Source organism: Pteropus alecto, unplaced genomic scaffold (genome assembly GCF_000325575.1).
Source record: "Pteropus alecto unplaced genomic scaffold, ASM32557v1 scaffold7, whole genome shotgun sequence".
Taxonomy (NCBI): domain Eukaryota; kingdom Metazoa; phylum Chordata; class Mammalia; order Chiroptera; family Pteropodidae; genus Pteropus; species Pteropus alecto.
The window spans coordinates 29,779,318-29,802,925 of record NW_006494614.1 but is presented as its reverse complement, the minus strand read 5'-3'; the positions used below and the strand labels follow the sequence as shown (position 1 = coordinate 29,802,925).

The 23,608-nt window shown below is 35.3% G+C and overlaps 1 protein-coding gene across 1 annotated transcript in view; it reads left to right on the top strand.

Annotated features, from left to right (window-relative positions):
- PRIM2 (DNA primase subunit 2) overlaps positions 1-23,608 on the top strand; it is a 244,155-nt gene that overhangs the window by 139,969 nt on the left and 80,578 nt on the right. The window contains exons 9-10 of the mRNA XM_006926414.3: positions 15,534-15,606; positions 20,350-20,535. Of these exons, the coding sequence (XP_006926476.1) occupies positions 15,534-15,606; positions 20,350-20,535 (259 nt within the window). The remainder of the gene's footprint in view (positions 1-15,533; positions 15,607-20,349; positions 20,536-23,608) is intronic.

Sequence of the window (23,608 nt, the reverse complement as noted above, 5' to 3'; positions counted from 1 at the left end):
GAAAGTCAGATTAACATTTCATCAGGACTGAGTAGCATAAATATCATACCTAGTTGTTAAATTTCCTAGAGCATTGTGTTAGTGAATCATGTTTGAGTCACTTCCTCAAGCCCCTCACCTGCCTATTCTAATCTGTTGATGATTTTATCTCCTGAGTATCTGTCTTGCTATAGTAGCCTCTTATCTGTTCTCCTTGACACTAGCTTTATCTTCTCTGAAATATTGCACATCATTGCCAAAGTGATTATGTTATTCCTTGGTTTCAAACCATTCACTCTCCCCAGTTTCATTTTGGATGAAGACTGAACTTCTTATCCTGGCATATAGAGTTCTTCTGGAAGGGGCCTGGCCTGTCTCTTTGGACCCTGCTTGCAGTGCTGGTACCATAACTTCTAGTGCCACCAAATGCCTTGAAGTACTTCTAAAACAACATGCTCTTACTCACCTCTATGTCCCTGTAAATATTTTTCCTGGAATACTCTTCCCCCGCTTTTATAACTTGACTAACTTTTGTTTGTGCTTTAAGACTTAGCTCGTGTCCCCTCCTCTGATAACTTTTCCATGACCATTTAGTTCTCGTACTCCCTCCCCTCAGTTTGATTCTGATTTTTAAATATGTGTATTTATAATACCTTGTGGTTACCTCTGTATTACAGAATTTATGATGTCGTAGTAGTTTGTTTATTTGTCTGATTACTCCATTATAGTGTGAGCTGCTTTAGCGCTTGTAAAGTGACTTTCATATTTGTATTTCCAGTAACTGGGACAGTATCTGGCACATGATAGATATTCATTATGTGTTTTCTTGAGTGAATAAATAAGTATTATAACAGTGATATTTTATGGTTTTTTTATATATAATGTTTTTATAATTTTATTATTTATAAATCATATTGTCACAATGTTTTCTATAAAACCACTGGTATAGAAGATATAAACCTAAAGGGCTGAATTGCACCTCAAATTAATGCTTGATTCTCTGCAATAATGGTGAATTCTCCTTCCTACACCTCAGTATGTTAATTATCAACTAGAATTTAGATTAACTACTGACATGTCTCTTTGAGTCCTTGAAACTTGCATAAACTATACTTTTATTTAGGGCTTTCGTTCTCTGTGGAATTCACTCATAACTGGTTGCTAGGCAACCAGGGCTAGATGCTACATGTAGTATGCACCAACTGATGTTGCTTTTTTATTATTATTAAACCAAATGGTTTCTCATTTTATTACCATATCAAAGACATCTGTATGTAGGGTGGCAGCTGATGTGCATAGTTTGACACTTCCTGTTGTAAAAAGTAACCTTGCGATATGGCTTTCAATCATATTGAATTGCCTCTTTTGCTTGTCTAAATGTAACGTTTCTCTTTTACCTTCCTTTTGCTTAGGTCAAAATAGGAATATATACTATTTGGTTTGAGAAATTCTAATGATAATCTTGTTAGGAAAAAATTATCATTATCAATTTGCATGAACTGTGTAGTTTAAATGTTACCTAGAGGGGATGGACATTAGGAGGTTGAGACAAATCATTATTATGTCTAATTTAGTTTAGTGCTCTAATGATCAAAGAGGAATGATGAATAGCACTTTAATTAAATTTATCAATGAAACTAATTTGGAAGATGATACATATACCTGTAAAAATTGAAGTAGCAATACAGAGGAATTCTCAAATCATTTTATAGGGCTTAGATGCTCAAGTAGCGTTAGTGTAACACTTTGGAACCTAAAAATCTAAGATATTGCTTAACGATATTATTCTGAAAATGTAGAAGTGATATGTTCAAATTTTCTTAGTCGAACCAAGTTTTCTAGTTAAAAGTTAATTTAAGCACAGAAAAACATTTTGCCTTAATAGCTTACGGAAATACAAGTTTTTGTTTTTAGTAGCATCCATCCATTTATCAGTAAATGAGAACTATTATGTATTTGGAATTAAAAAAAAAGACAATTTCTGTTCTCAAAGAATTTAGTTTTGATTTCATTTGAGAGACAGGCACATGTGTTGAAAAATTTGTAAATCTTTCTATTAAGAATTAAGCACAAGAACATAATTTTGTTAATTGAACTGTGTCCTCACTGAATTATTTCCTTAAGTAATGGGGCTTTGGCTTCCTTGCTTTGGCTTCCATGCTCCCTGGCACAGTAGTGGCTACAGCAGGTATTTAGATTGGACTGAACTTTAATCTCACTTGGGAAATGATGTAATTAAGTAAGAAGGAGGATAAAGGAGGACAAGGGGACTAGGGAATGAATATGGTTCTGAGATTATAAGTTTGGTAGTTTCAGACATTTCATACTTGAGATGCCTGTGGGGCATTTGGGGAGAATGTTTAGTAAGTAGCTGAATATAGACCACAGTTTAAGAGTGAGGTTGATACCAGAGGAAGACATTCGCTATAATCATCACCGTATAGGTGGTGCTTAAAATCAAGGAAGCAGTTGAGATCACTCAGGGAGGGAGTATAGACTGATAAGAAGGGAATGGCCTTGAATGGAACCCCTAGAAAGTCAGTGTTTAAGTGACCTGTGATGGGCAGCAGTAGAAGTAGGAGATGAATTGAAAGAGAAACCAGTAAAAATACCGGGAAAGGACCTTGAATGAAAAAGGAGCACAGGCAGGGGAAGTGGTATCAAAGATGCCAAGGGAAAGATTTCAAAAGGAATGTGAAACACCGTCAAATCCCATAGGAAAGTCAATCAGAACTGCATACTGTCAATTGGATTAGGCACATGGGAGCCACTGGTAGCATAGCCACAACATTGGAATGGTTCAGATGCAAGTCGATTCCTGTCAGGAGTCAAGGAGTAAATGAAAATCGAGGCTGTGAAGATACAGGGAGTGTAGATTGCTCTTAGTAGAGCAGGGAATGAAAGAAGACTATATCTCGGAGCTTCACGGTCGAGGAAGTGTTTTATTTTTTTCTTAAGATTGGAAGGATGAGCATATTTATAGGTTAAGGGAGAAATGATGTCTATGTAAGTAAGATGAAATAGTTGAAGGAGCAAGTTTCTAGAAAAGGTAGGAGGACATAAGATCAAGAAATCAAACTGGCTAGAGTTTACAAGTACTTTCCAACCTGGCTTTTTAGTTCCTACTTAGAACAACCCAGTGAAGATGATAGATAGATGGTCATTTATCATTTTTCCTACTTTAAAGTTTGGTGGTGGAGCCTCAGGAAGTTCACGTTAAAACCTGATTTTTTAAATGAAAAGTACTGTACTTCCTTTTCTTCAAAAGAGATGAATGAATTATTTCATACTTTACTATTTTTGAAAATTAATACCAAGAACTTCTTCATCGGAAGAAATATACTTGCTTAGACTTACCAAAAACTGTTAAACTCTATAAAGTGCCAGAGAGAATTTGCGTAAATCATTGTTTCTGCTTTCCCCAAGTTACGTACGTTAGATATGTCATCTAATGAGTTTACATCTCAATGTGACTTTACTGTCATCCTCACATATCACTGCGTTTTCTCTGGTGAGCTGATTTTTTAATTTAGAGATATGTAAAGGTCCTGGGATATGTTCCTGTGAATGTAGAAGTTTATCGTACATAAATACTTTTGCTACCTCAGTGATGGTACCCATGGGATAATATTTATAAAATAATATTAGATATTAAGGGTATATGATAGAGATTATTTTTATTTATTATGTCACTTCCAAATGTAAGGTATAAACAGGCAAGACTAGAGAGGAAGACTTGCAGCCCACATTCTACATGCGATAACTGTGTTATTGAGATTTTTTTTCCTTAAAAAGAACACCATTTTCGGTAGTGATATCTTCTTCCTTCACACCTCCAACTCAAGATATGAAATGAATGAGAGACAGCATATAATAGGTCAGTTTAATAGTTGCTTTTCATTTACTGTTTTCCCTTAATTATAGAATAACACATTTCAAAAACATGTATTTGTTACACTATTTCTCCTAATTTGATTAGCACATTTTAGCCCAACAATAGACTAGAAATAAAGGATAAAACAAGCTAGCAAACGGAAATTTTGCCTGTAGTAAATACGTGGGCTGTATCACACAGATTAAGCTGTAATGCATTCTGTATTTGTAAGAAGGCGTTTATATTGACCTTTCCCTTAAAATCATTTAAAATAATGAAAGCATCTTCATTCAGTTAGTATTATTACAGACTACTTTTGTATTTTTTTCCTAATACAGTACATTTGGTTAATATGCACACCTTTCTGTTTATTCCTGTAAAGAATATGCTGTCAGAGATTTTATATTGGAAATGCAATCTCTGCAAGAAAGCCTCTCCCAGTATCCACAGTGATATAGTTGTTAGTGTTTTCTTTTTAAATTAGTTCTCATTTTGAAATCAGAAAATTGTGTGGTCATTCATGTGCTAGAAAAAGTAGACAAGGACTTCCACCAATGGAGGTGGAAACAAAAGCCTCATTAACATGGGCCACATGCTTCTCTTGCTTGTCAGCCGTTTCTCGTTACCTGTTTCCAGCCTCGGCAGTACCTTGAACTCTTTATTTCCTTTCTACATGCAGCAACACAAGTTTTTATCTCAGTGACAATTGTGGTATTCTAGGTACCTTGTAAGATATTAATAAATTAGAAAGAATGTGTTCTTTTCCGTTATTATTGTCTTTGAATTTTCTTTTTCATGCCTCTATGGGAAATGTTCATGCTTTGTAATAGAACTTTCTATGATGATGGAAGTGTGCTATACCTGTGCCGTTCAGTCCAATAGTCAGTAGCTACAAATGGCTATTGAATGCTGGAAATATGACTAGTACGTTCAAAGAACTGAATTTTTAATTTTATTTAATTTTTATTAAGTAAAGTTAAAATTTCAATAGCCTGTTGTAGCTAATGAGTACTTGATTGGACAGCGCACTTCTATATCATATCTGAAATACATTTAGATAATCGTATATTTTTTTAAAATCACAATAATGGTTTTTAGATAATGGATTCTAGAGTTCCAGATCTGAGGTGGCCCTGGAAGTTATACCAGTGGAGTTGTTAAAAGAAATTGTGGCTATTGAGGGTCCGGAGGCTCCTACACTGGGGCAGCTCCTGCACTTACCGGTGTGAATTGTGCCTCCTTGTGCCTGAACTGTCCACCTGTGCAGGGCTGTAGCAGGAAATCCCATGGAAGATGAATGATTGAAGCTGCCAAGCTGGTGTGCTGGTTCCTGTCCTGGGTCTTTCTGAGTCACCTGATGCCATGTGTGGCCTGTGGTAATCTTGTGAGTGTAAATGTTTAGTTAAGAAGAAGACCTCCTGGCATTCCAGACACAGCGAGCCTTTATTCCCTCAGAGTAAAACAAAACAAAATTTGATAAATTGGGCTATGGAGAGACAGACTACTGAGATTCACCAAAGGTTTAATTCCCTCTCAATTGTAACTACTATTTAGACGGTAGTTCTATAAAAGGTAACACAAGGTGAATAATAAGCCCGTTTTTAATTGAGCTACCTTGGTCCTTGACATGCTGCATTTATCCAATATAAGGTAGGCTAGTAGGGATGTTCATCAAATGAGTATAACAGTGTGTCTTCTCAGATTTTGTAGAGAGGTGTGCTCCTAATCACCCAATTTAAAGTCACCTCTCCAAGTGCTTTATGATGATAATACCTTGCTATATTTTTTAACAAGCAACATCACTGGCTCAAATGATCATTTTTATGTGTTCATTTTTTAAAAAATAAATTTATTTAAATTAGTTTCAAGTATACAGTACATTGATTTGACATCTATAATGTTCATAAAACGATCCCCCCAATTGCTCCCTCCCTCCCCTGGCCCTCCACTTAGCTATCCTGTTAATGCTGACTGCATTTCCTCTGCCGTGCTCCCCGTGCCCAACTATCAACTACTAATTTGTACTTCTTTAACCCTTCACCCCATTCTCCCAGCCTCCCAACCCTTCTCCCCTCTGTATTAGTTGTTCTTTTTGTTCCTAAGATGCTGCATATAAGTGAAATCATATGGTATTTATTTTTCTCTGACTTATTTCACTCAGCATAATAACCTCTGGGTCCATCCACGTCGTTGCAAATGGTAGGATTTCATTTTCTTAATGGATGAGTAATATTCCATTGTATATATGAACCATTGTGTTCATTTGTTTTTATTCATTCATTTGTTTGACTTTTCCTCCTCAGTCTCCACCAAAACCCTAAAAACATTGTGTCCTTAGTTCTCTACTGTTATTAGAGGACAAATGTTAGGGGCAATCCTAGAATACCATAAACTTGTGATGGCCAATCTCAGAAGCATTCCACACTTTGTAAATTATTTGTGGGAGAATGAGAAGATGTCTATCTATTTAATGTATTCTGCTGGAGGTTAGAATTTAATTCTGTGCTCCTCCCACCCTCAATTTTTCATTATCACTCTCTTAGCCAACCTTTCTTTATTGTAATTATTTGACGATCCTGGGTCAAAAACAGCCTCTATTTAGGAGGTTATTATACTACTAGAAAATGCACATAAATTTTACTTATGAAAATAGAAGTGTTTGTTGCGGTTTAAATGTGTATGGTGAAAATAGCTATGTAGGTCTGTAGTTTGAATATAAGTATGTATATGTGTATTTTACTTTTTGAATCGATTTTATTGAGGTATAATTTACATACTATAAGTGCACTTATTTCAAAAGTACAGTTCAATGACTTTTGACAGATGTAAGGTACAGATATTTTTGATAGAAAGATGAGATGCAACTTGAAGCTCTCTTGCAATTCATTAGATTGTTGCAGTTTAGAAATTGGAATAAATAGGAAGATATGAACCACATGGAGCAAGATGAAGCCAATCTAAAGTAAAGAAAAGTAGCAATTGTGCTGTTTATAATTTTTATCTGGTATGGAAACCCATATGACCCTGTTTTTTATTGTATATATGAACCTCTTGGAATCATACAATTTCTCCCAGCTGTAGAGAAATATATATCATTACGCTTCATATTGTCTGATGGTAGTTTTGGGGGGAGTTTTTTAAAATGCAAAATAGAGTATACTTTATGCTTGTGGAAAATAATTTACATTCAATTTATAACAGTTTTATTGATTGTGTTCTCATTTGGAATAACTGCAGGGAAAATCACCTGGGCCAACTGAATTGGATACCATTTACTAGGGATTTAGCTGTAAAAAAAAAACTCATTTCAATTTCTGTGGTGGCAGCTGTTGAGTGAATTTTCGTGTGATATCCTTCACAGCAGGAAATGATATATTGTAACTTCAGCTCCCTTGATTTCTACCCACCTAACAAATCCAAACTGTGGGGATTGTGCTTTATAAATGTCTGAATAGCCTAGCTTATGTGGACAGAGTATTTTTTTTTTAATGTGTAAAGTGGGCAAAATTGTGATTGCAAAAGTGGATATATGGGTGATATATAAAACCTTTGTTTTCTCTTCCTGAAACTGTTTTTCCATTGTGCCATAATTATACCTGGCTTTATGTGAAAAGGTTGTGTTGGAACTCAGTATACTTTTATAGAATGATGTAGGAGATTATGGTTTATTTTGAAAGATGTATTAGTTTACTTTTTAATGGTCCAAATAAATATGTTTCCTTGATGCAGAGATCAGTTTTGATTACTTGTGATGCTTTCTTCAGTGCTTTTTTATTTTATACCAGTTTTTAAAAATATGATAGACTACAGCCTGCCAGAAAGAAAGGAGTAAATACCGTTAACCTCCTTAGGTTCAAGAGTACTGGGGAATGCTGGACAAAGAAAGGAAATATGTTTTCTATGTTATTGTTTCATGAACCTCAAAATCTTATCTGTTTGTGGGGAAGGAGGGTGGAGAGACATTCCCTGAGGATGGGAGAAGAATTCTTTCCAGTCTGGCTCAGAATCTTCTGTCATCCATAATCCTGTCCTACCTAGCATGACTTTTTACAAATGACAGAGGAATGGACAGTTGTAATTAAGTATTGAGGTGGGATAAGCAGCTCCAAAGATTCCCAAATAGAAATATGTCACAGCTTTATTTTTCCCCCAAAATGATTCAGGTTCCCTCCAAACTAATCAGATTTCAAGATTGCTTCCCTAATAGTGTAAATGGCAAACTGTGACTAAAATTTATAAACTTCATCCCTAAGAAAATGTGAAAACAAGCGTATTTGTAGTATACTTGAGGCACTTCCTTTAGTGGGCCTAATTGCAGCTTATATTCTGCTTATAGCAGACTGATCTTAACTTGGCAAACATAAGGCAGGGTAGGTCAGTTGGCTATTCTGCAGGTATACCTGGTCCTCAAGAGAATTATTCGATTGCCCCGTGTCATTGTGTCTTTCTCACGTTACAACAATATTGTCCAGTAGAAACATGAGACCTACAAATTTGAGCCACATATGTAATTTTAAGTTACTTAAGTGGAATTAATTTTAGTGTTATTTAACTCCTATCCAAAGTATCATTTCAACATATAATCAGTATGAAAAATCATTAACAAAATGTTTTACATAATTTTTTCACACCAAGTCTTAGAAATCCAGTTCCTGTTTTGCATTTATTGAACATCTTAATTCAGACTAAGATACATTTCAAGATCTCAATAGTCACATTTGGCTACTGGCAGCTACTAGTATTGGACAGTGCAGTTCTGCAAAATTGGATTCCGTTGAAATCTCCATTGAAGTGGAGATTGAAATGTTTGAGGTTGAATTTATGTCCTTTAGAAACTTCCTAAGAGTACAAGTATAGATAAAATCTTTCCAGATCATCAGATTATTCAAGGATATCTAAATTCTTCTAAGTCAAGATTAAATATTTTTTTGTGATAGTGTAAAGAAGGTAGGAAAGAAACACTTGCTCCCCCTAATGTTCAAGGGAAGAAACTTGTAAACATTAAGAATAAAGAAAAACAACAACCGAACATTGAAATGCAATAAATTTAGGCCTGGACGATGATGATTATAATTTGAGTGAAAAATACTATGATAAACTCTTTTATGGACTTCTCCTTCGATTCTTATAAAAGCTTGTTGAGGGTGGTACTTTTGCGATTCTCCTTGATGATCCCTGTTTACCAGTAAGGAGACTGAAAGAGTTAGAGTTGTTTGCAGTTACACCATTAGTGAGTATATGCAGAGCCCAGACTAGTGGATTCTGAAACCTGTGCTCTTAATCACTTTATTTCCTTACTCTGTCTTGCCTCCTTGATTGCTGTGGGCAGCTTGGACTTGAACAAATTCTGCAAATGAAGAGGAGCTAACTCCTAAACTGCTGCAAGTATTCCACTACTCCTTGTGTACCCCCTCAAGTTTTTCTCAGTAGTTGGAAAGGTGGAAAATGATTGGAGATGTAATCACCTTTGAAAATTGACTTTTGCCCTCTCATTTTGTCAGTTATACCCTGTGGCATTTATGTCACTGTAGTGGAGCTTGTGAATACCACTCTTGGAGCTGTGATGTGAAGATCCATCTTCTAAGGATCAATGCCACAGCGTGAAAAGATTATTATTTTCTCTTAACAAGCTAAATCTTGTCGTGAGACCACAAATCCACTTTCATATAATTTCTCCTTTTTGTTTTGAACTCTCAGTTGCAATACTCAGAAATAATTCCCTGCTGAGTACCTAAGTGTTCATATTGATATTTGTGGTACATTGAACAGGACTTAAATTTCTGTTGTTTCTGCAAAGACCATGAGTAGATCTGCCTTTTGCTTATGATTCACAGATCAGATGTGTGCAGATGTATCTGTTTCAGATTTATTTTTTTATATATCCACTGCATTTTTAGTCTGTAAATTAGATGTTTGTGTGGTAGTGTTTTGGGAAAACTGTAGTTCCCTGGGGATGTGATTAATTGTGCCTCCCTGTCTCAGTTATCCCTCAACCATCTGCCCCCTCCCCCAGCCCCATAGATTTAATTGGAATTAGAATAGGATCATTTTAAATTTGGTTACAGAAAAACGTGTTAATGATGTTTTGAAAGTCTTTTCTCCTTTTAGCTTTTAATATATTAAAACTATTAGCCTCACAATTTTCTATTTACTGTGATTTTTTAAGCTATATTGTAAAACTAGCTGTGTTTACCTCTTACTGTTTAATGAGCATGATAATATGGGAGGAAAAACTTCCTCAGATGTGACTGAGTTTTAATTAAATTGCGTGTAAGTTTATTGAACAAACACTACAGTAAGAAGATACTGTTATAAAGTTTGCATATTATTAGTTTTCTTATAGTAGATTAGATAATTTAGGGCTATCACCTCAAAACAAAAACTAATCAAGGACAAACACTGAATTACTTAAGTGTAAGCAAAGAGTTTGTTATATGCAATTGCAAAATTCTATTTTCTTAGAAAATGCTATTGTGAATACATTTAGGTTTTTAAAGGTTGTTTTAAACTTGACAAAGCCTCAAATTTTCATTAAAACGGGAACTTAGCATTATGTTATTCTAAAAGATTTTAAAGTTTGCCTTTTAGTGGTTTTTGTTTACAGACCTGCCTTTCAGGACCTACCTACTTCCAGTTTCAGTTCTTTCCCCACCTTGCTTCTGCTTGTCTTTTTTGCCACCTAACCCAGCCTCTTCATTATAAACTGTGGCTTGGAAATTTCCTTGGTTTTTCTTATTTCTCTCCGCCTGTGCATCTGATATGTGCTAACTTTCCAGATTCTGAGAAAAATAGACTTCTTTATTATTCCAAAATGCCACCTCCTTATCACATGCTTACTTTTAAACTCCTACAACAACCTTAATAAACTCAAATTGTATACTTTTATGAACGGTCAAAATTTAAGAATGTTTTAATGCATATAAAATTGTTAAACTACAAATAATAAAAATACTATGACAACTAGGCCTTTGATTTTTATGTAATCATCACATCCTACTTTGAAGCCTTCAAATTCAAATTATTTTCTGACTATGATCTTTTTATTTTTCCACTTTACTTCCAGTCTGTCTTTCTCACTGATTGTCATCTTCCGTACTCATCCCCCAAGTTATCTCTCTCTTCTGGCTTAACAGGCTTCTCTGTTCAGCCTACACTCTGTTGTCAGTCATTTCAACAGCTTTCTAATAACATTCTAGAATCCTGTAGTCTGTGTTTCTAAAACATATAATTCTATTCAGTGCCATTTCATCGCTTAAGATAATGCCACACATTGCTTATGTTCTCCCACTCTTCTTTTAGAAGAGGCCTGTTCTCTGTGAGCTCAGGGAATATTCGACCATTGTAGCATCACGTTGTACTTCTGTATCATCTCTGCATTCTTCACTACTTTGTGACTGTTCCTTGGTCTCAAAGGTGCTTAATGAGTAAGTATAAAGTGATTCAGGGCCTACACAGGGACTCCTGAATGGGTTTTGTTTGGTTTTGTTGTTGTTTTCTTGGTAATTAGAATCTGTTATATCCAGATAAAGACAACTGGGATGTGGAAGAAGTCTGTTATAGAGAATCTGACAATCTAATGACATTTAAAAAAAAAGTTTGTCCTGGGTTTTATGCAGTTATATGATTTTGTTTGGGTAGTGAAGGTGTTTATTTTGCCAAGACAGTATAGTGATTGTTACATTTTAGTGAAAGTACACTAAATCTTTTTACAACCTAGTATCATTAAAGAGTTTTCTGATGTAATTGAATACTTACAGAATGACATCTTTATCATTTTCACTACTTTTCTGGCTTTTTGGTAACTTGAAAAAACTCTATGAACATTCACTGTTAGTGCCTTTCACCTGATACTCTAGCAATGAAAGATACATTATACGTGGAGAATATAGGCATATCACTGCAGTCCTTTACCACCCATACTTATGATGGACAAATTGATGCATAGTTTGACTTGTCTTTTTTCTATTTACTTGTGGCACATTAGTGGCTAAACTGAGAATTAAATCTCGAACTTTCAAGATTCTATGGTTAATCAAAAATTCCTCTTTATATTTGGCAAAATAATGATTAGTGACATAATTTGGATTTTGTGGCTCATTAAAGTATTTGTTGGTCTACTGTATTGAAAAAAGTGGCAGTTGTGGTATATCTTAATGTTTTCTTTTATGAAAGGTGTTAGAAGCAGGAAAACTTTTATACCTCCTGAATCTCCCTTGTTTAAAAACTGTACACAAATGACTGTTTCTCAAAATAAAGCCATGATTGTTTAAAATGGACAGGAAACAGTACTTTCTGCTGGTCTTACATGTGTGTTTATATACCTATATTTATATCTGTCTGTCTTGAACCAATTAAAAATGTTTTGCTGTTAAAAATTACTATTTCGATGTGTCCTGAAATAAGTATGAAATGTTCATTTGTAAAATTGATTTTTTTTTATATCATGAAAATAAGAATATATTTTGACAGTTTATTCGTGTTGCAGCTGCATTCCTTTGGAAGCAGCGTGATATAAAGATGACATTGAGTTTTGAATGTGATGGAAAGGTGCCTCACTTTCTTTGGCACCTGTTTTGAATCTCATTTAATAATATCCCTTGGCACTTCCAAGTAAAAGCCAAAGATCCAGTTTCATGAGCTAATGTGAATTGTTCTTAAGGATTTTTATTCCTTTATGACAGCGATACTCCCCTTTTTTTCCCTACCTCGATTGCCTTCCTTTCTCCATCTATTGCCACCACTATGCTTCAGCCTCCCACCTTCCCTTGCCTGGAATATTGCAGTATTCTTCCAACTGATTTTCTGTTGCCCAGCATCACTCTTTTCTATTTATTCCTCCATTCTGCTTTCTTTCTCAAGTGTAAACCTGATTATGTGAATTCTTGCCTAAAATCTTTTCATGGTTCTTTGGTATCTACAGATTATTGGATACAATGCTTCTCATGATCTGCCTTTCTAGTATTATATCTGAAAATTCCCCCCAACCTCAGCTTCATCTATCTATAACTAGTTCAAATGTATACTAAATAGCCGTGACGTACCAACTCTTCTAACCAAGACATCAGTTATCCCTTCTGATCATGAATAGAGGAGAAATCTCATTCACAATTCTGATGCTTGACATCTTCATTTCTATCCTTTTTCCTCCCATGGATTCTATGCTTGCCCTCACTGGATTGTTTGGTGGCCATCTTCCTGTCTATTAATAATATTTTTAATAGTATGATGCCTATACAATTTCCTTATATCCTCTCTGTAGTTACTAATATCCAGTAAAGTCTTTGCATTAGTCATTGCTACCACTCTCTTTTTTAACTCCTCCCCCCACACCGCCGGAATTTAGCCCCTTCGCCTATTCTATTGAAGTGTTGAGGAACAAGCATTTTATATTGCCATTCAAGCAAATGTGTGTGCCCTCTTTATGTATCCTCTCTATACTTAGCATACTACATTAATCTGGGCCGAGGAAAACTTCCCGTGGTATAGAAACCATTTGGTTCTGTTTACTCAATAACTATAATCATGTTTGTATATCACTTTTACCATTTATAGAATACTTTTGTATTTGGTAATCTATTTGATCTGACAGTCTTTTTAGATGATTACAATCAGTTTATAGACTAAGAAGTTGAAACTTATAAGGGTCAGTGGACTGGCCCAGTACCTCCCAACTGAGTGATGGCTCCTCTAAAGGGTCATGCTTCCTCCCCTTTCAATCCTGTTTTTTCCTGTATTTATTGGTCAGGATTGCAGTTGCTCTGTATACTGGTATATGATTTACTGATTTTAATTAGTACTTTGAATATATTATTTTAATTAACCAGCATTTCTGACAGTTAGGTAAGCCTGGCATTATTAATGCCATTTTACAAATGAAGATAGTGCAAATCAGGATGGTTAAGTGACTCATCCCAGTTTGCCAACTAGTGATTTAGAAAACCAAAATAAGAAGTCTTCAGGCTTTTAGTCTACTGCGATTTCCACTGCCCCATTCTGTCACTTTGCTCCACTGTAAGATATTTTGGGAAGTGGAACACGTTTTTATTTTTCGGATTCCACTGAAACAATTACCTGGTTATGTTATATGTCAAAATGTAAAATATTAAAATTAAATGGCACCTGTTGGTTTAACTTAGCATGAGTGTTATATGCCATAGAACCACTATGATTAAAGGAATGGATAGACATTAATTGTCAGAAATCTGTTACTCAAGGAATAAATAATACTAGAGGCAAGAAGATGTGTTTTAGGGTATGGGATCATTCTGTATCACTCCTTGGCATTGCTCATCCTGCTCTTAGAATAATTCTCAGGCCATTCTTAGCCCATGGAAGGAGGACTATAGGTAGGGAAAATCTACACTTCCAGCAGTCTCCTAGCCAGTAGTGGCAATAGTCCCAAACCGTACGTTAGTTTTGCTCCATAATCCATACTCATTGTTCAAGCAGTACAACCGATTCGTTGTAGGAACAACAGCCTTTCTACAGAGCATCCTGAATGTATATTTTATTTTTTTGGCAGCAAGAATCTTTACTGAGCAGGTAGAAAGTAGAGAGCCTGGAATTCTTTATGATCACAATGACACTTTATTCCAGATTTCCTTTTAGTTGTGGAGTCTGCATAGATCATAGTTTGATTTTGATTTCCTCTGTTATCTAGCAGCTGTTTTTCACTATGTCATATCTGAATATCCACATCTGGATCAGTGTTTATGGAGTTGGGCATGGGTATGATGTTGAGAGAAAAAATATTACAAAGGTGGGTGGCTTTAGGTAGTATATACCAAGTTAAAAATCCTAATTTATGAATAACACTGCAGGAAAGTTTATTATAGGAAAGAGGATGGCATGTAAAGAAATAGAGAATTGGGAGCCAAAAGTTTGAGTTTATTACTGCACTGCTGACTGGTTTTCTGATGTAACAACATGTCTCTAACTCCTTTGAGCCTCTGTTTCCTCTTTTGTCAAATGTAGAATAAAAATACTTTCTCAGGGTTATGAGGATGTAATTAGAGGATTTAGATAAGGACTCTGCACACATAAAGTGCTATTCAGATGTTATTTTAATAAACAGTGATCACTATATATCAGTTCTTTTCAATAATTTAAAAAAATTTTCAATTACAGCAACATAATATTATATTAGTTTCAGGTGTGCAACATAGTGACTAGACATTTATATTCCTTACAAAGTGATCACCCCAGTAAGTCTAGTACCCAGCTGACACCATACATAGTCATTACAATTTTAATGGTGATATTCCCTATGCTGTACTTTAAAAAAAAATTATTTCAGTTCATACCTCCTCTCAACGCTGCAAAGCACACTTTATTATCTCCATTTGACAGACGAGGAACTTACCACTAGCATTTAAGCTCCAGTTTCTTTGCTGTGCTATCATGCTGTTAATAAAGGATCAATAGTAGAGGTTTGAACTTTAACAACAATTTGCATTATGTTTCTAAGAAATGGAAGTGGCATGCTACACTAGGGATGAGGGAGAGCCAGATGATCACTATATGTTCATACTATTTGGGGGTAAATTACTTAAATGTATTTTATTAAGTACCTCTAAAACACTTGGTTATGTTTCTGCTAAGGTTTATGGGTAAAATGTTTTCTTATTCTGATTGTATCAGCAACAAATCCTATTTAATATTTTGTTCTTTTTATTTTTAGTCATTCCTACACTGGTCAAGATTACAGCACACAGGGAAATGTTGGGAAGATTTCTTTGGATCAGATCGATTCGGTAAGCATCACATCCTTTTAAATTTAGACCTTTGTCAAAGGAGGAAGCACAGGTTGAAATAATCTTTGCAACCAAAGATTATTTTTGGATGGGAAAATTTAGAGAAAATATTATTTTGTTGCTTGCCAATTATTCTTAAAGGAAATTTCGTGTGCTATACATATGATTTTTTTAAATCGTAGGAACACCAAAATCAGAAAATTATATTCCGATAAAAACAGGATTTAATAAGTTATTCCAAAGGGGAATTCTTTTAATTCTTGATGATAGCTAAATGGTGTTTATGTGCTTCTGTTTAAATGCCATATACAGTTAAAAAAGAAGAAATAGAAAATACTAAGTGTATTTGTTTGCCAGGGCTACTGTAATAAAACAGCACAGACTATGTGCCTTAAACAACAGATATTTATTTTCTCATAGTTCTGGAGGCTAGAATTCTAAGATCAAGGTGTCAGCAACTTTAATTTCTTCTGAGGACTCTGTCCTTGGCTTTTAGGTGGCTACCTTCTTGCTGTGTTTTCACATGGTTTTTCCATTGTGTTCACATCCCTGGTGTCTTTTCCTCTTCTTAAAAATTGGACCAGGACCCCATCCCCATGACCTCATTTAATCCTAATTACTTCTTTTAAAGGCACCAGCTCCAAAACCAGTCTCACTTGAGGACTTGAACATTATGAATTTTGGGGCATTACAGTTCATTCCATAACACTAAGTATTGGCTCCCTTCCTTGGGTTGCTACTAGGTTACTAGACAGCTCATTTCAACGTCACTTTGTGATTCCATAGTAGAATGAAAGAATGGCATATTCTACTATAACCTGTAGGATTTCTCTTTAAATCATAATTGGATTTCTACTCTATTCAAAAAAGGGGAAGTAAACCAGCTATAAATAATTTTTGTTTAGACAGTTACCAAATTATTTCCAAGAAATTGGAAATATATTAAAAATGTAATGCTTGGAAACAAGAATTATAAAAGGTGAATAGGGAAAAAACTTGAATTTTTAGAGACCAGAATGAATAGCTCTTAACTATTTGAAAAAGTATTATCAATATTTACAGTTAATATGTCTAGAGATAACAATAGGATTGCCCACTTTATACAGTTGATTTGAAATTTGATCTCAAGGATGCCCCATCATCTACTTTCCTCAAACAGTTCTTTCATCTCTAACACTTCCTCTCTACCGTATAATTTGTGTTTGTATCATGTGAATGGTTGGAGGTTAATCATATCACATTCACAAGCAAATGTGAACTTGGTTGGATACTGTGGGAAGATTGAGAAGTATAATCATTAACTTATTTAGTGAATTTATTGAGCCCATCAATTACATACCAACCACTATGCTGTGGATATAGAGGTGAATAAAACAGAAAATATCTCTGTCTTCATTAACGTTACTTGAGGGAGGGAGACGACATAGTAAATAATAAGCAATATAATGATAAAATACATTAAGTGCTATGATTATATATATGAGTCTGTGTCTGAGATCCTGTGCAAAGTGATAGAGATATATCTACATCTGGACCTCTTCTTAACTCTGTATCTGTATTGCCTGATCCTCACAACAGCATGTCATTAGCATACTTTGGATGTTACCAGTTTCTTCTCTAATTGTTTTCTTTAGATTTGAAACTGAAATCTGGCTCCCTCGATGACACTGTTTCCCTTGTGGCCCTTTTCTATTAGAAGCTGCTCTCCATACACACACCCTCTGTAGATATGGAATGCGTCTTCCTTGGTCCACATCACCACTTCCAAACCATTTTTCTTCCTTCCATTGTCAGAACTTAAACTTCTTTAAAGCCCTTGTGATCACATTTTACCACCTGATAGTTCTTGTTGCTGGTGCCTCCCACCATCCTGCTCTCATTCATTGATGACTTTAGCACCCGGCCATGGCCTTTTACACTAGCACTGCTCCTGTTACTGTTCTTCACCTCTGCAACATCCATGTTGATAATTCATCCTATCCGAGGGCCTTATAATTCCTTGTCTGCTCACTATCCACAATCATTTTTCTATCCCATTATGGCCAAACTTAGACCCCATTTTTCCATTTCCATTATTTGGACTTCTGACAAAATCTCTTTAAAAAAATCTCTGCTTCCATTTTTATTTCTATATCGTCTGTTCATTACAAAACAGCCAGAGTTATCTTTGTTTATCAGATCTTGTCAGTTTCCTGGTCAAAACCCTCTCTTGGGTTACCATCACATTCAGACTAAAATTCAGACTCATTACTATAGTCTGGAGAAGGCATATGTACTCATCGTTCCAATTTCATCTTCTCCATTCTGGCCTACTCACTGCTCTAACCACAGGGACCTTCTTCCTGTCTCTTGAACACACCAAGATCATCCCTTCTTAGTATCTTTGCTTGCATGTCCTTCACCTGGAACAGTATTCTTGGATCTTCATTTGACTGGAATCCTTTAAAATATAGGGCTTAGCTGTAATGACATCTCCTCAGAGACGCTTCCCTGGCCACTCAAGTTAAAGTACTCTTTTCCTGTGCACACACAGTCTCATTACTGTTTTATTTCCCATGCTTTTGGAATCAGACGTTATCTTTTTAATTTATGTCTGTGTTTATTGTCTGTCTTCTCCCATTAGAATATAATTTCTTTGGGGATAGAGTGTTTGACTTTTCTGTTCACTGCTGGTTGCCCCGGGCTGTGCACTTGGTAGTATTCAATAGGTATTTGGTGATTGAATGAATAAAAAGTAATCAAGGAATTGTGCCAAAGGAAGCTGAAGTTGAATTGGGTCTTGACAGATGGGTTGGCTTTGGCTAGATGACGTGGGGAGTGGGAGACTATAACAGGCAGGGCCAGTGGAGTGAGAAAAGTGAGAAAGTAGAAAACATGACTGTGTGATTATGGAATAACCCAGCTGGCTGGAGCAAAGGGTTCTTCTTAGTATAGGAACAAACTGGGCTTCTTTTTTTTTTTTTTGGCCCTCCCTGTCACAGTACTTCCATAGCACTTGATTTATACTTTTGTTGGAGCCCTCATTATATAATTTATTTTATGAGTTTAACTTACATAATAGTGAATATAATAGTGACTATTTCTTTTTTTCTTCAATTAACTGAATTACAGGGAAAATTATGCTTTATTCATCTTCTTGTTTCCTAAAACCACCCCATAAATATTTGTTCTGTTATATATAATTGAAAAGTAGTTTGTTACAGACATTGAAGGAACCTTGAATGTTTATACTAAGGATGGTGAATATTCACTGACATTTTTGAATTAGAACAATATTTCAGAAAAAGTTATTTTGTAATAGTATGAAGGAACAAAAATTTACACATAGAAGACTTTCCTGTAGTGCTGCCAAGGGAAGATAGGGACCTGACTGAATTAAGTTTGGGATGGGAAAATTTAGAAGTTGTTACTGTGAAACGGTGAAGAAACTGGGTGGTCGCTAGAGGGAGCAGCAACCTCAAGCTAAGTGAGACTTGCTCCTGCTTACAGGTAAAGTTGAACTTGCCAAGGAATACATGAGGGGGCGGAAATTTAAGTCTCAGGAGGAAGATATTTAAGGTAGTCAGAGAGAATGCAATTGAGACTATAAGTGAAAAAGTTGAGTTAAATATGAACAATGATATTTATCTTTGATGATAAGGAAAAGACTTGTAATTTTCTTCTTTTAACTCTTGACTTATTTAACAAGTTTATTTGAATATTTCTTTTGAAAACCATTTCTCTTATTTTTGTGTTCTATTTTGTATTTAGGTTATTTTAACAGTTCATCTGTAATTCAGAAATTGTACTTTTGAACATTTATCTCAGGGGAATTAAACCTTATATTCACTCAAAAACCTGTATATTCATTTATTTGAAATAGCCCCACACTGGAAACAACTCAGATCTCCTTCAGGAAGTGAATGGTTAAACAAATTGTGGTTCACCCATACCATAGAATCTTACTCAGCAATAAAAAAAGGAACGAGCTATTGATACCTCCAACAATTTAGATGAATTTCATGGGAATTATGCTGAGTAAGAAAGCCAGTCCCAAAACACACATATTATATGATTCTATTTATATAACAGTAGTGAAATGACAAAATTATATATAGAGAGAACAGATTAATGGTTTCCACGGGTTAAGGAATGGGGGGCGGGCAGGGTGCAGAAGATAGGTAATGGTGGTTATAAAAGGGAAACGCGGAGGTTCCTTGCTGCGAGGGAACTGTTCTACATCTTGACTGTGGTGGATGCACGAACCTGCATGTGATAAAATTACATAAAACTAAATGCACTACAGAAATGAGCACATAAGTGCAACTGAGGAAATTAAGGTTAGTGGATTATATCAGTGTCAATATCTCAGATGCTACGGTTTTACAGGATATTAACCTTTGGGAGAACCTGGATATTTGACAGTATCTCCTTGTATTATTTCTTAGAACTGCATGCGAATCTATAGTTATCCCCAAAGAAAAAGTTTAATTAAAAATTTTAAAAGAAAAAGAAATAGATGAAATAAATTTTAATATTTTTATTTAACCCAATATATCCAAAATATTTATGATTTCAACATGTAATTGATATAAAAATGTTAATAGAACGTTTATCTGTAATCATAGTAACATAATCCTCCAGTTTTGTTTTTATTTCAATTAGACTGAATCTACAGTTCACAAATTAGATTGAATTTGCAACAAATACTGTCATAGACCTGATAAATCTTATACATAACCGAAAATTCTCTTTTTCTTATAGTTTTCTACCAAATCCTTCCCACCTTGCATGCGTCAGTTACACAAAGCCTTGCGGGAAAATCACCATCTTCGTCATGGAGGCCGAATGCAGTATGGCCTGTTCCTGAAGGGCATTGGTCTAACGTTGGAACAGGCACTGCAATTCTGGAAGCAAGAATTTATTAAAGGAAAGATGGATCCAGACAAGGTAATTTAAAAAAATCAGAGCAGTAACTGAAATTTTACTTCAGTCTGAAAACTAAAAGGTCTGTTTTTTGAATATGTCCCTGAAATGTAAAAATTCTAAATGTTAAAAATTCTAAAAGATAAACATGTCTGCAGTTTCTTTTAGGTAAAAAGAAACTCATGTATTAAACTAATAGATGTCAAGCAATATTGGGAGAGTTGAGTTCATTCAAAGGGGAAAATTGAAACAGAAATGTATGGTGTAAAGTATTGCTTAAATGATGTGTCTTCTCCTCTGTAGGTATACTGCCAGTGGTTGTTATAAGACCGAAATTGCTTTCTGAGATATATTTTTATAGGAATGTATATGTAATATCTGTACACACATATATGTGTGTGTGTGTATGTGCCGCTGAGTTGGCTCTGACCCCTGGCGACCCTGAGCAAGTGATGTCCGTGTCCTGTCCTCAACAGCCCTGCTCAGCTTCTGTGAACTCGTTCCTATGGCTGCTTTTATGGAGCCAGCCCATCTCATATTTGGTCTTCCTGTTTTCCTGCTATCTTCTATTTTTGTCAGCATTATTGTCTTTTCCAAAGAACTCTGCATTCTCATGGTGTACCCAAAGTAGGACAGCCTCAGTTTGCCATTTTTGGCTCCAATGATGTTTCAGGCTTAACTGGCTCTGGGACTCACTTGTTTGTCTTTCTCGTGGTCCAGGGTATCTATAGAGCTCTCCTCCAACACCATATTTCATATGAATCAATTTTTTTCCTATCAGCCTTCTTCCCTGTCCAACTTCCACATCCATACATAGTAACAGGGAATACAAGAGTGTAGATGCTCTTAGCCTTCGTCTCTAATGACACATTTTTGTTCTTGATCTTGCCTAATTCTTCTATTGCTGCTCCTCATCTTGACTTCCTTGCTGCAGTCTCCATTTGAATTGATAACTGAACCAAAGCAAAATCTTTAAAAATTTTAATGCCTTAATTGTCTATGTTAAAGTTGTGTATTTATTCTGTAGTAATGATTTTTGTCCTCTTGATGTTCAGACGCCGTCCCGCTTCGGCACTTTCTTCTTTCACTTTCATCAGAAGTTGTTTCAGATCATTGCTTTCTGCCTGTAAGATGGTGCCATCTGCATATCTTAAGTTGTTGATGTTTTTACCACCAGTTTTCACTCATCCTTCCTCTGAGTCTAGTGTAGTGTCTCATATGATAATGTTCTGCATGCAGATTAAACAAATAGGGAGATAAAATGCACCTTTGTCTGACACCTTGGCCTATAGAAAACCATTCTGTCTCTCCATATTCTGTCCTGACAGTGGCTTCCTGTCCGTAATACAGGTTACACATCAGGCCAATCAAATGCTGAGGCATGCCCATAGCTTTTTATGATTCAGGCAGTCAAAGGCTTTACTGTATGTAGTCTATAAAACATAGACTAACCCTCCTCTGACATTCTTTGGAGCACTCCAGTACCCAGTGAATACTCGTAATTTGATCTTGATTACCTCTTTCTTTTCTAAATTCAGCTTGAACATTCCACATTTCTTGCTCCATATAAGGTAGAAGCCTTTGTTACATTGCTTTAAGCATCACTTTATTTAGGTGGAGAATTTGAGCAATGGTCTTATAGCTGTTGCACTCCTTGGTATCTCTTTTCTTGAAGATTGGGATGTGTGTTGAAAGTTTCCACTCTGTAGGCCATTGTTTTCTTTTCCTTATCTGTTGACATATTTTTGTTAGGATTTTGACAAATTCAGTTTCTGTGGTTTGAAATAATTCTATTGATATTCTGCCTACTCCTGGTGATTTATTTCTTCCCAATACTTTTAGAGCAGCTTTCACTTCCCTTTCTAGAATTACAGGTTCTTCCTCATAGGAATCTCCTTCAGAGGTATCTGTCATCCTTTTGTCTCCCTTAGCTTAGTTTTTTAGTATACTGTTTCCGCCTTCTTTTCATTTTCTCCTGGTCAGATAATGTGCTTCCTTGTGGGTCATTCAGCATTCCTAATCTAGATTTGAATTTCCCTTTTATATCTTGAATCTTCTGGTAGCGAGCTCTCATTTTTTCTCTGTTGTTCTCTTCTATCTCCTTATATTGACTATTATAATAGTTGTCTTTATCTCTGTGATAGTTGTTAAAAAGTGAGTTCAGGATTCTCACCATGCTTTTCTCACCTTTTGCTTTTGCATCTTGTCTGTCTTTAAAAATTTTTAACAATTTTAACAATTTGTCTATCATTTCAATTTTTCTTTCCTTTTTACATCTGGCATTGTTTTTCTCCATTCTTCCCTGATAACATTTCTAGTTTCAATGCACAGTCCTTCTGGTTCTCCATCAATGAAGTTTAATAGTGCAAATCTATTTTTTTATGTATATTTTAACCACGAGGAATATTATTTGCAGTATATTTTGACACTATGATTCTTTTAGTGCTTTTCTTTAACTTTACTTTAATGTTTGATAGTAACTGTTTGTGGTCAGTCCCACAACCTATTCCTGGTCTTATTTTGGCAGAAAAAATACAGCTTATCCATCTCCTGCTCCCAAATATGTATTTTGATTTCTGGTGATGTCTGTGTGTACAGTCTTCTGTTCACTTGTTTGAAGCATGTGTTTGCAGTGGAAAAGTTCTTGGCTTCACACAAATCCATGAGCCAATCTTCTACTTTATGTCTGACCCCTAGTGCAAGTTTTCTGAAAACGTTTGATTCTTCTTTATTTTCTACTTTTGTGCTCCAGTTGCTTATATTTATCAGCATCTCTTGTTTTGGTGTGCTTTCAATTTCTTCCTGGATAGCTGTATAAAAGTTTTCAATTTCATCTTCTTCAGTCTCTGTAGTTGGAGCATGGATTTGAATGACGGCTATGCTAGTAGGTTTTCCTAGAATTCCAACTCCATATATGCACATACAATGTCATTTTCAGGAGTAGGAGATATTAAGAACAAAGGGAAAACAATTTAAAATGTTTTTGTGTGTGTGTTATGAAGCATTTTTAGGAAGACTTTAATCCCTTTAAACCTGAGAACTGCTTTTAAATCTATCTATAGTACTCAGATCCCCACTCTTATTCTTAATTTAATGG